At 51.1% G+C, this 11,035-nt stretch overlaps 2 protein-coding genes across 5 annotated transcripts; both read left to right on the top strand.

The window, feature by feature from the left end:
• Nucleotides 1-240, top strand: SMIM40 (small integral membrane protein 40). The gene has a single exon (XM_054557390.2). It carries the CDS (start codon nt 1-3, stop codon nt 238-240), a length of 240 nt encoding a protein of 79 aa, XP_054413365.1.
• A 5,601-nt stretch (nt 241-5,841) lies between these two features.
• On the top strand, nt 5,842-10,606 carry DAXX (death domain associated protein). 4 transcript variants are annotated; one of them, XM_009240790.4, is made up of 8 exons: nt 5,842-6,302; nt 7,184-7,439; nt 7,591-8,422; nt 8,567-8,778; nt 8,934-9,153; nt 9,310-9,784; nt 9,944-10,166; nt 10,361-10,606. In XM_009240790.4, the coding sequence occupies exons 2-8, from the start codon at nt 7,233-7,235 to the stop codon at nt 10,418-10,420; spliced, it is 2,229 nt and encodes a 742-aa protein (XP_009239065.2). In that variant the 5' UTR covers nt 5,842-6,302; nt 7,184-7,232; the 3' UTR covers nt 10,421-10,606. The 4 variants fall into 4 exon arrangements, with proteins under 4 accessions (XP_009239065.2, XP_063581278.1, XP_002809204.2 ...); XM_063725208.1 differs by having other exon boundaries at nt 7,181-7,439; nt 7,915-8,422; XM_002809158.5 differs by having other exon boundaries at nt 7,181-7,439.
• Nucleotides 10,607-11,035: the final 429 nt, after the last annotated feature.

The raw sequence follows: 11,035 nt of genomic DNA, 5'->3' as shown, positions 1-11,035 counted from the left end.
ATGGCAGAGGAAGGTAATGTGGACGAGGGGGATGTGTTCCTGGCATTTGCCCAGGGTCCCTCTCCTCCCAGGGGTCCCGTGCGACGTGCCTTGGACAAGGCTTTCTTTATCTTCCTGGCCCTGTTCGTGACACTGCTGATGCTGGAGGCTGCTTATAAGCTGCTGTGGTCACTACCATGGGCAAAGTTAGGGGACTGGCTCCTGGGGACACCTCAGAAGGAGGAGGAGCTGGAATTGTGACCACCTTTCCTATAAACATCTTCTTTCCCCACCGAGGAGGTGAGAGGGGAGACAGGAGGGAAATGGGAGTGTTGGGGGCTATGGAGGAGATGCTTGGATAGCTTAGGGCAGCAGTCTTTTTTTTTTTTTTTTTTTTTTGAGATGGAGTTTTGCTCTTGTTACCTAGGCTGGAATGCAATGGCGCAATCTTGGCTCACTGCAACCTCTGCCTCCAGGGTTCAAGGGATTCTCCTGCCTCAGCCTCCTGAGTAGCTGGGATTACAGGCATGCGCCACCGCACCCTGCTAATTTTGTATTTTTAGTAGAGAAAAGGTTTCTCCATGTTAGTCAGGCAGGTCTCGAACTCCGACCTCAGGTATCTGCCCGCCTTGGCCTCCCAAAGCGCTGGGATTACAGGCGTGAGCCACTGTGCCCGGCCAGGGCAGCAGTCTTAAATTCTGCACCTATACTCAGGGAAATAATTTTGAAGAAGTATATACTCCTTCATATATCTTTAAGTAGGTATCTAAAAATTTTCATCATAAATTAAAATTGTGGCCGGGCACAGTGGCTTATGCCTGTAATCCCAGAACTTTGGGAGGCCAAGGCAGGGGGATCACCTAAGGTCAGGAGTTCAAGACCAGTCTGGCAAAAATTGCTTGAACTCAGGAGGCAGTTGCAGTGAGCCAAGATCACACCATTGCACTCCGGCCTGGGTGACAGAGTGAGACTCCTTCCAAAAATAAATAATAAATAAAAATAAAAATAAATAAATAAAAATTGTTTCAAGGATGTAATTCTGGCATATTGAAAATATTCACATTTTATTTATTTTTTAATTTTTATTTTTTTTGAGATGGAGTCTTGCTCTGTCGCCCAGGCTGCAGTGCAGTGGCGCAATCTCGGCTCACTGCAACCTCTGCCTCTGGGGTTCAAGCAATTCTCCTGCCACAGCTTCCTGAGTAGCTGGGACCACAGGTGTGCGCCAGCACGCCTGACTAATTTTTATATTTTTAGTAGAGATGGGGATTTCACCATGTTGGCCACGCTGGTCTTGAACTGTTTTTTTTTGTTTTTGTTTTTTTTTTGAGACAGAGTCTCCTTCTGTTGCCCAGGCTGGAGTGCAGTGGCAGTGATCTCTGCTCACTGCAGCCTCCGCTTCCCAGATTCTAGCGATTCTCCTGCCTCAGGCCCCCAGATAGCTGGGACTACAGGTGTGTGCCACCACGCCCAGCTAATTTTTGTATTTTTAGTAGAGACGGGGTTTCACCATGTTGGCAAGGCTGGTCTGGAACTCCTGACCTCAAGTGATCCGCCCATCTCAGCCTCCCAAAGTGTTGGGATTACAGGCGTGAGCCACTGTGCCCAGCCTATTTATTGATTTATTGAGATGAGGTCTCACTATGTTGCCTAGGCTGGTCTGTACTCCTGAGATCAAGCAATCCACCCACCTCAACTTCCCAAAGTGCTGGGATTATAGGCGGTGAACCACAGCTGGCCACATTTTATTTTATTTATTTATTTATTTATTTTTTGAGACAGAGTCTTGCTCTGTCACCCAGGCTGGAGTGCAGTGGCACCATCTCGGCTCACTGAAACCTCTGCCTCCTGGGTTCAAGCGATTCTTCTGCCTCAGCTTCCCAAGTAGCTGGGACTAAAGGCGCGAACCACCACGCCCGGCTAATTTTTGTATTTTTAGTACAGACGGGGTGTCACCATATTGGCCAGGCTGGTCTCGAACTCCTAGACCTTGTGATCTGCCCGCCTCGGCCTCCCAAAGTTCTGGAATTACAGCATGAGCCACCACACCTGGCCTATTTATTTATTTTTTTGAGACAGAGTCTCTCTGTGTCACCCAGGCTGGAGTGTAGTGGTGCGATCTTAGCTCCCGGCAACCTCTGCCTCCCGAGTTCAAGCGATTCTCCTGCCTCAGCCTCCCAAGTAGCTGGGACTACAGGCGCCTGCCACTACACCCAGCTAATTTTTTTGTAATTTTACTAGAGACGGGGTTTCATCATGTTGGCCAGGCTGGTCTCGAACTCCTGACCTCAGGTGATCTGTCCGCCTCGGCCTCCCAAAGTGCTGGGATTACAGGTTTGAGCCACCACGCTCGGCCTATTTTTTTATTTTTTGAGACAGAGTCTTGCTCTATCACCCAGGCTGGAGTGCAGTGGCGTGATCTTGGCTCACTGCAACCTTCGCCTCCCAAATTCAAGGGATTCTCCTGCCTCAGCTCCCAAATAGCTGGGATTACAGGCGCCCACGACCACGCCTGGCTATTTTTTGTATCTCTAGTAGAGACGAGGTTTCCTCATGTTGGTCAGGTTGGTCTCGAACTCCTGACCTCAAGTGATCTGCCTGCCTCGGCCTCCCAAAGTGGTAGGATTACAGGTGTGAGTCACCATGCCTGGCCCCACATTTTAAAATAAAACAATTAGATCACCATTTATTGTCCAGTGGAATTGAAATATCATAGTGATGGCCGGGCACGGTGCTTCACACCTGTAATCCCAGCACTTTGGGAGGTCGAGTTGGGTGGATCACAAGGTCAGGAGTTCGAGACCAGCCTGGCCAACATGCTGAAAACCCATCTCTACCCCCCCAAAAAAAAAAAAAAAAATCAAAAAATTAGCTGGGCATGGTGTTGTGTGCCTGTAATCCCAGCTGCTCAGGAGGTTGAGGCAGGAGAATCACTTAAACCCGGGAGTGGGAGGTTGCAGTGAGCCGAGATTGTGCCATTGAACTCCAGCCTGGGTGACAGAGCAAGACTCCATCTCAAAAAAAAAAGTATAAATTAGTTCTTACCATTTGGGAATCATTCCTTTTTTTCTTTCATCACCTCTTTTCTCCTTGAGCTCCTACTACTACTCCACTTCCCCACAAAGTTTATGCTTTTATACTTGAAAGTCCTTTATTGACCAATCTTTTACATCTTCCTGCATATACATATATATTAATTGAGATGAAAAATATCTTTCTTGTGATTGTAAGACTCTAGTTGTTAAAAATTATTCTGGAGGAGTTACTGTTACAATTATTATAAGAACAGAATGTTCTTATAAACATGTGATGGTACACTTTTTTTATTATTTTTTTTTAAGACGGAGTCTCGCTCTGTCGCCCAGGCTGGAGTGCAGTGGTGCGATCTCGTCTCACTGCAAGCTCCGCCTCCCGGGTTCACGCCATTCTCCTGCCTCAGCCTCCCGAGTAGCTGGGTCTAAGAGGCGCCCACCACCACCCCTCCAGCTAACTTTTTTTTTTTTTTTTTTTTGTATTTTTAGTAGAGACAGGGTTTCACCCTGTTAGCCAGCGTGGTCTCGATTTCCTGCCCTCGTGATCCTCCCGCCTCGGCCTCCCAAAGTGCTGGGATTACAGGCGTGAGCCACCGCGCCTGGCCTATCGTAAACATTTTTATAATTGTTAAAAAGAAATATTTAACAAGATAGTAGTCTGGGAGTGGCGGTTCACGCCCATAATCCCAGCACTTTGAGACGCTGAGGTGGGAAGATTGCTTGAGGCAAGGAGCTCAAGATCCGTCTGGGCAACATAGTGAGACCCTGTCGCTACAAAAAACCTTTTTTTTTTTTTGAGACGGAGTCTTTCTCTGTCGCCAGGCTAGAGTGCACTGGCTGATCTCAGCTCACTGCAACCTCCGCCTCCCAGGTTCAAGCGATTCTCCTGCCTCAGCCTCCTGAGTAGCTGGGACTACAGGCGCATGCCACCAAGCCCAGCTAATTTTTGTATTTTTAGTAGAGACGGGGTTTCACCATGTTGGCCAGGCTGGTCTCAAACTTCTGACCTCAGGTGATCCGCCCGCCTCGGCTTCCCACAGTTCTGGGATTACAGGCATGAGCCACCGCGCCCAGCCTCTACGAAAAACTTTTTTAAAAAAAATTAGCCGGGTGAGGTGGTGTGCGCCTGTAGTCCTAGCTACTTGAGGTGGGAGGATGGCTTGAGCCCAGGAATTTGAGGTTACAGTGAGCTATGATCGTACTACCGCATTCCAGCCCTGGTGATAGAACAAGAGCCTTTTTTTCTTTTTTCTTTTCTTTTCTTTTTTTTTCTTTTTTTTTGAGATAATCTCGCTCTGACGCCCAGGCTGGAGTGCAATGACGCGATCTCGGCTCACTGCAACCTCCGCCTCCCGGATTCGAGCGGTTCTCCTGCTTCAGCCTCCTGAGTAGCTGGGACTACAGGCACCTGCCACCACGCCCAGCTAATTTTTTTGTATTTTTAGTAGAGACGGGGTTTCACCATGTTGGCCAGGATGGTCTCGATCTCTTGACCCCATGATACGCCCGCCTCGGACCCCCAAAGTGCTGGGATTACAGGCGTGAACCATCGCGCCCGGCCGACCCTGCCTTTAAAAAAAAAAAAAGACAAAAGAAAGGGGGAAAAAAAAAAGAAAAGGTGGTATTCATGGTGCCTTGGTGAAAGAAACAGGGTATATTTTCCTTTATTTTAAACAGGTAAGATTACCCCAGGAGATTTCATGGTTGGGAAGTATACTTTTGAGGAGGGAGGGGAAAAAAAGAGAACTATTCCTTTTTTTTTCTTAAGAGGGTGACTCTATTGTAAAAGGAGAAGTGAAGAATGATAACCTGTACTGCAGGTGTTTCCTTAGGAAGACCAATTTTGGGAAAGTTGAGGTTCTTGAAATTAAATCCCTTACATCTCCAAGTTCCAGTCCCCGCGGAGAGTTTTTATGTTCCCCATTTTGAAAGCTGTAGACTTTGACGACTGGAGAGAAGTGATGTGAGATTGTTCAACGGACGGGTGTTTGCGATTCTAGGACTCAGCGTTAGGGATCTAATAAGCTCTGTGACCCTAGTTAAGTGGCAAGATGCCCACCACTTGTGGAAATGGGAATCTTAGCGATTGGGACCCTGTTAATCTTTCTGGTTTCCTCATAAGCTCACCTCTGGACCCAGCCTTTCCTCCACGCGTCCCTCCAGCCTCCCTAAACTCAACGAGGTGGGTATCAAATCTGTTTCTTCATCCTTCATTCTTTTTTCCCCTCTCCCCGAAGAGGAGGAGGAGACCCAAGGTATTTTATGAGCCTCATTTCGCCTCACAGCAGCCCTCGCAGCGGCAATTTGAACAAACTCTCCTCCAAGCCCCACCCCATCATCGCCCATCCGCAGACCCTAGGCCTCCCACGACAAAGCACGGCCTCCTGGTCAGCACAGGCGGCCCTTCGAGGACCCCCTCTGGAGAAGAACCATTCAGGTCCCAACGGTCTGGCTGGTCATTAGTTCTGTGGTGAAGCTTGAAAAGCAAATCAGCAACAATAGTAATAATAATAACAACACTTTTATGGCGCGTTGTGCTCATTTGTACGCATGTGTTATAACGATCGCGGGACGCAGCACCTGGCAGTGGAAGCAGCTGCTGGACAGCGGCAAGGAGCGCGCCGCCCTTGCAGGGGAAGGGGCTGGGTCCGCCGAATAAGCCGTGGAAATGGGAACCTCGGGGACAGGAAAGCAGGGCCAGATAGCTTGCCAATAGCCCAACTGAAGGAAAAGGTTTTACTTCCCTTTTAAGAGACTTCCGCCCTTCCCTGAAACTCTGCGCAGCTTTGGAAAGCCCAATTCCTAATCCACCTTGTTCGGTTCCCCTGCCCCTCTTTGGAAAGGAGGCTCGGTCTTCCCCACGCGCTACTCGCCGGCGGTTGGGCCCCAGGCAGGAAGTTTCTGATTGGCGGAGTCGTAGAAGCACCGGGTGAAAAGAGCTCCACTGGCTGCGCACCGGAGTCCGGGCGTAGCCAGCGCCGTACGGCAAAATGGCGGCCCCCAGCTGCTTTGGGACGCCTGGGTTCGGGGAGACAAACTCCGACCTGGAAGAGACCGCTGACTATGTAGGCCGCAATGGAGGTGTTCGCGGGGCGGGCCTACTGCCACTTCCGGCCACAGGAAGCCTGTGTTCCGTACGACAATATGGCGGCGCTTAGTTGCATGCAGGCGGAAACTCTATGACTTCCGGTCCGTAGTGGGGCCTGCGGTGGGAGTGGGAAGGAAGGCGGAGGGAACCATGCGAGGTTCTGAGATCTGCGGCGAGGGTCGCCTGGAGAGACGGTTTCTGAGGTGGGGGCCGGACGGTGCGGGGATCAGAAGCGGGGGCGGGGATATAGAGGGAGCGGTATTGGGGAGAGCTGGGCGCTGAGTCTGAGGGGAAAGCTGTGGTACCTTCCTGTCCCTGAAAGGGAGTGGAGCGGCCGGGGGCTGAACTGGGGGAGGGGGATTTGGCGGGAAGCGCATCTACCGGACCGGCCGGACCCACGGTTGGGATCTAAGAGGAATCGCGAGAGCGTAGCGCGGTGCGGGGGGACTTTTGATCAGTTACGGGTCACCGAGAGAATGGGGAAAATTAGGGTGGGGTGAAAGGGAGGGGACTTGGGTAAAATATCTTCAACCTAAAGCCCTAGTTTGAGGAGACTCATCGGAGGGTGAATTATGGAGATAATTCAAGGAGAAGAAAAGAGAACGGACTGTTGGGAGGGAACCTCTTTCACCTCAGAGAGTCTAGGAGTTGGGGTGATCATTCAGGATAGGGTGGGTGTGGGGTTGACTTATTTGAGGGCAGAGGGGGCAAACACATGAGGTGGCCCCCACAGGAGTGTGTTATCTATGCAAGGGGGTGTCAGGACGATTTGGGGTGCAGGGTGGAAGAATCAACTTGCCAACTCTGAGAAATAGGGGAGAAATGCAACAGAAAGACCGGAAATCGACGTGAGGGGTGGAGCAGAAGGTGGCAACTTAAGGTGTGGGGGTGGTTTGCCCCCCCCGACACCACTTGAAGGGCCCGAAAAGCATATAGAACTAATGGTTATTGAAATCAGGTGGTGAAGACAGTGTTGGTCAGGGCTGGATGTTACTGAAACCCAAGGAGTTCAGAAAATGTGTGAGGTGAAGGGATGGGGCTATGCTGGAGGGGCTCATTCTGAGGCCCCATCCCCTTCCAGCAGGAATTCTGAAATCCCCACCACTTCCTCCCTCCGGGGGATTTGATCCCCTATGGCCACCGCTAACAGCATCATCGTGCTGGATGATGATGACGAAGATGAAGCAGCTGCTCAGCCAGGGCCCTCCCACCCACTCCCCAATGCGGCCTCACCTGGGGCAGAAGCCCCTAGCTCCTCTGAGCCTCATGGGGCCAGAGGAAGCAGTAGTTCGGGCGGCAAGAAATGCTACAAGCTGGAGAATGAGAAGCTGTTCGAAGAGGTGAGCTTTAGTGGGGAAGATTGTTGTACCCCAGGGAGGGGGATGGCTGACTGGTTCTCCTGTCCTTTCTTTCCCACTAACCCCACCTCCCCTTTCTCTCAACCCCCTCCCTTGTCTCTCTTCCCCTTTCTTCTTCCCCTGAACCTTCTAGTTCCTTGAACTTTGTAAGATGCAGACAGCAGACCACCCTGAGGTGGTCCCATTCCTCTCTAACCGGCAGCAACGTGCCCACTCTCTGTTTTTGGCCTCGGCGGAGTTCTGCAACATCCTCTCTAGGGTCCTATCTCGGGCCCGGAGCCGGCCAGCTAAGCTCTATGTCTACATCAATGAGCTCTGCACCGTTCTCAAGGCCCACTCAGCCAAAAAGAAGCTGAATTTGGCCCCTGCCGCCACCACCTCCAATGAGCCCTCTGGGAATAACCCTCCCACACACCTCTCCTTGGACCCCACAAATGCTGAAAACACTGCCTCTCAGGCTCCAAGGACCCGTGGTTCCCGGCGGCAGATCCAGCGCTTGGAGCAGCTGCTGGCGCTCTATGTGGCAGAGATCCGGCGGCTGCAGGAAAAGGAGTTGGATCTCTCAGAATTGGATGACCCAGACTCCGCGTACCTGCAGGAGGCACGGTTGAAGCGTAAGCTGATCCGCCTCTTTGGGCGACTATGTGAGCTGAAAGACTGCTCTTCACTGACCGGCCGTGTCATAGAGCAGCGCATCCCCTACCGTGGCACCCGCTACCCAGAGGTTAACAGGCGCATTGAGCGGCTCATCAACAAGCCAGGGCCTGATACCTTCCCTGACTATGGGGATGTGCTTCGGGCTGTAGAGAAGGCAGCTGCCCGACACAGCCTTGGCCTCCCCAGACAGCAGCTCCAGCTCATGGCTCAGGATGCCTTCCGAGATGTGGGCATCAGGTTACAAGAGCGACGTCACCTCGATCTCATCTACAACTTTGGCTGCCACCTCACAGATGACTATAGGCCAGGTAGGGGGTTGGTGGGATGCCTCTCAGTGACCCTTATATGTCAGGTATTAGGCAGATGGGGCATCTCTCTAGTCCTTTCTAGAGTTTGTACTTTTCTAGTCCCTTCAAGGGCTGAGTGCTCTGACTTTATGTCTTCCCACGTAGGCATTGACCCTGCACTATCAGATCCTGTGTTGGCCCGGCGCCTTCGGGAAAACCGGAGTTTGGCCATGAGTCGGCTGGATGAGGTCATCTCCAAATATGCAATGTTGCAAGACAAAAGTGAGGAGGGTGAGAGAAAAAAGAGAAGAGCTCGGCTCCAAGGCACCTCTTCCCACTCTGCAGACACCCCCGAAGCCTCCTTGGATTCTGGTGAGGTGTGGATGGGGTACAGCCTTCAGAGAGACATTGTCCTTCCCCTGCATTGGCCACCAGGGAGTCCAGGTTGATTGATGGGGGAGCATGAGAAGGAATGCAAGAACCAAACCCTCTGGGGCAAGGGATTCCTTAGAGAAACTTCTTTGTCTCCCAGGGCCCTAGTGGAATGGCATCCCAGGGGTGCCCTTCTGCCTCCAGAGCTGAGACAGATGACGAAGAAGATGAGGAGAGTGATGAGGAAGAGGAGGAGGAGGAGGAAGAAGAAGAAGAAGAGGAGGAGGCCACAGATTCTGAAGAGGAGGAGGATCTGGAACAGATGCAGGAGGGTCAGGAGGACGATGAAGAGGAGGATGAAGAGGAAGAAGCAGCAGCAGGTACGTCAAGGGAACATTCTCCTCACCTGTCATTTCTGTTTTGTTAGGCATGAGCCACCTGTTTGAAACCTTTCCCTTCCTCCTCCTAGTGTCCTCTCAGCAGTATTTTTTCCCCCTCATTCTCAGGCTACCCTCTCCCCTTTTCTTCTTTTCCAGGTAAAGATGGAGGCAAGAGCCCCATGTCCTCACCACAGATCTCCAAAGAAAAGACCCTGGAACCTGGCAAACAGATCAGCAGGTCTTCAGGGGAGCAGCAAAACAAAGGACGCATAGTGTCACCATCGTTACTGTCAGAAGAACCCCTGGCCCCCTCCAGCATAGATGCTGAAAGCAATGGAGAACAGCCTGAGGAGCTGACCCTGGAGGAAGAAAGCCCTGTGTCTCAGCTCTTTGAGCTAGAGATTGAAGCTTTGCCCCTGGATACCCCTTCCTCTGTGGAGACGGACATTTCCTCTTCCAGGAAGCAATCAGAGGAGCCCTTCACCACTGTCTTAGAGAATGGGGCAGGCATGGTCTCTTCTACTTCCTTCAATGGAGGCGTCTCTCCTCACAACTGGGGAGATTCTGGTCCCCCCTGCAAAAAATCTCGGAAGGAGAAGAAGCAAACAGGATCAGGGCCATTAGGAAACAGGTAATAACAAGAGGAGGAGGAAGAGGGAAGCCAAGGAGGGATTGCAGGGGACTTTCGGAGAGGAATATTGGGGAACTGAGTCTGCTGGGAGAGACTGGACTGCCCCCTCCAGCCTCAGTCTTCCCGTACCCCTCCACATATTTATGTTTCTGTTTCTAGCTATGTGGAAAGGCAAAGGTCCGTGCATGAGAAGAATGGGAAAAAGATATGTACCCTGCCCAGCCCACCTTCCCCCTTGGCTTCCTTGGCCCCAGTTGCTGATTCCTCCACGAGGGTGGACTCTCCCAGCCATGGCCTGGTGACCAGCTCCCTCTGCATCCCTTCTCCAGCCCGGCTGTCGCAAACCCCCCATTCACAACCTCCTCGGCCTGGAACTTACAAGGTAAGAAGGGGAGGGCATGTTTCCTCTGATAATTTGTTCTCTTTCATTGTCTGTTTCAGCTGCTCTGTCTGAATATTGCATGTGCCACATCCTGTCTCTTCCTTTTTCCCACCCATTTTATCCTCTAAATCCTCCTGTTTCTTTTCTCCTGTACTCCAGATCTCTTTGACTCTTTGTCTCTCACTTCCCTGCAGACAAGTGTGGCCACACAATGCGATCCAGAAGAGATCATCGTGCTCTCAGACTCTGATTAGCTGCCTCCCCTTCTCCCTGCCTCCAGAATGTTTTGGGATAGCATTTGGAGGAAGGTGGGAAGCAGATGACTGAGGAAGGGATGGACTAAGCTAATCCCCTTTTGGTGGTGTTTCTTTTAAAAAAAAAAAAAAGCTTAAGTTTTACACAGAAACATTAATAAACAATAAAGTTCTTTTCTTACTGTATCACTGTCTTTCTTGTTCTTCTACTGTTACTGTTGGCATTAGCTGTCCCGTTGCTCAGGGTTAGCCCAATATCCCCGGGGTAGTCCCGATCTATCCTTTCTAGCCTGGCCTTTTTTTTTTTTTTTTTTTTTGTCTCGCTGTGTCGCCCAGGCCAGAGTGTAGTGGTGCGATCACAGTTCACTGCAGCCTGGACCTCCCAGTCTCAAGCGATAATGCCTCAGCCTCCCGAGTAGCCGGGACTACAGGCGCGTGCCACCATGCCTGGCAAATTTTTGTTTTTGTTGTTTGTATTTTTTGTAGAGACAGGGTTTCGCCATGTCGTTCAGGCTGTACTTTTTTTTTTTAAGTGCTTCAGCCGCCTAACGCACTTTACTTTTTCACTTCGTGCAGTTAAGAGTGAAAAAGCCAATGAGGGGCCGACTCAAGGTT

This window comes from Pongo abelii, chromosome 5, assembly GCF_028885655.2.
Source record: "Pongo abelii isolate AG06213 chromosome 5, NHGRI_mPonAbe1-v2.0_pri, whole genome shotgun sequence".
In the NCBI taxonomy this organism is placed as follows: Eukaryota; Metazoa; Chordata; class Mammalia; order Primates; family Hominidae; genus Pongo; species Pongo abelii.
This window is presented reverse-complemented; position numbering and strand designations above follow the sequence as displayed.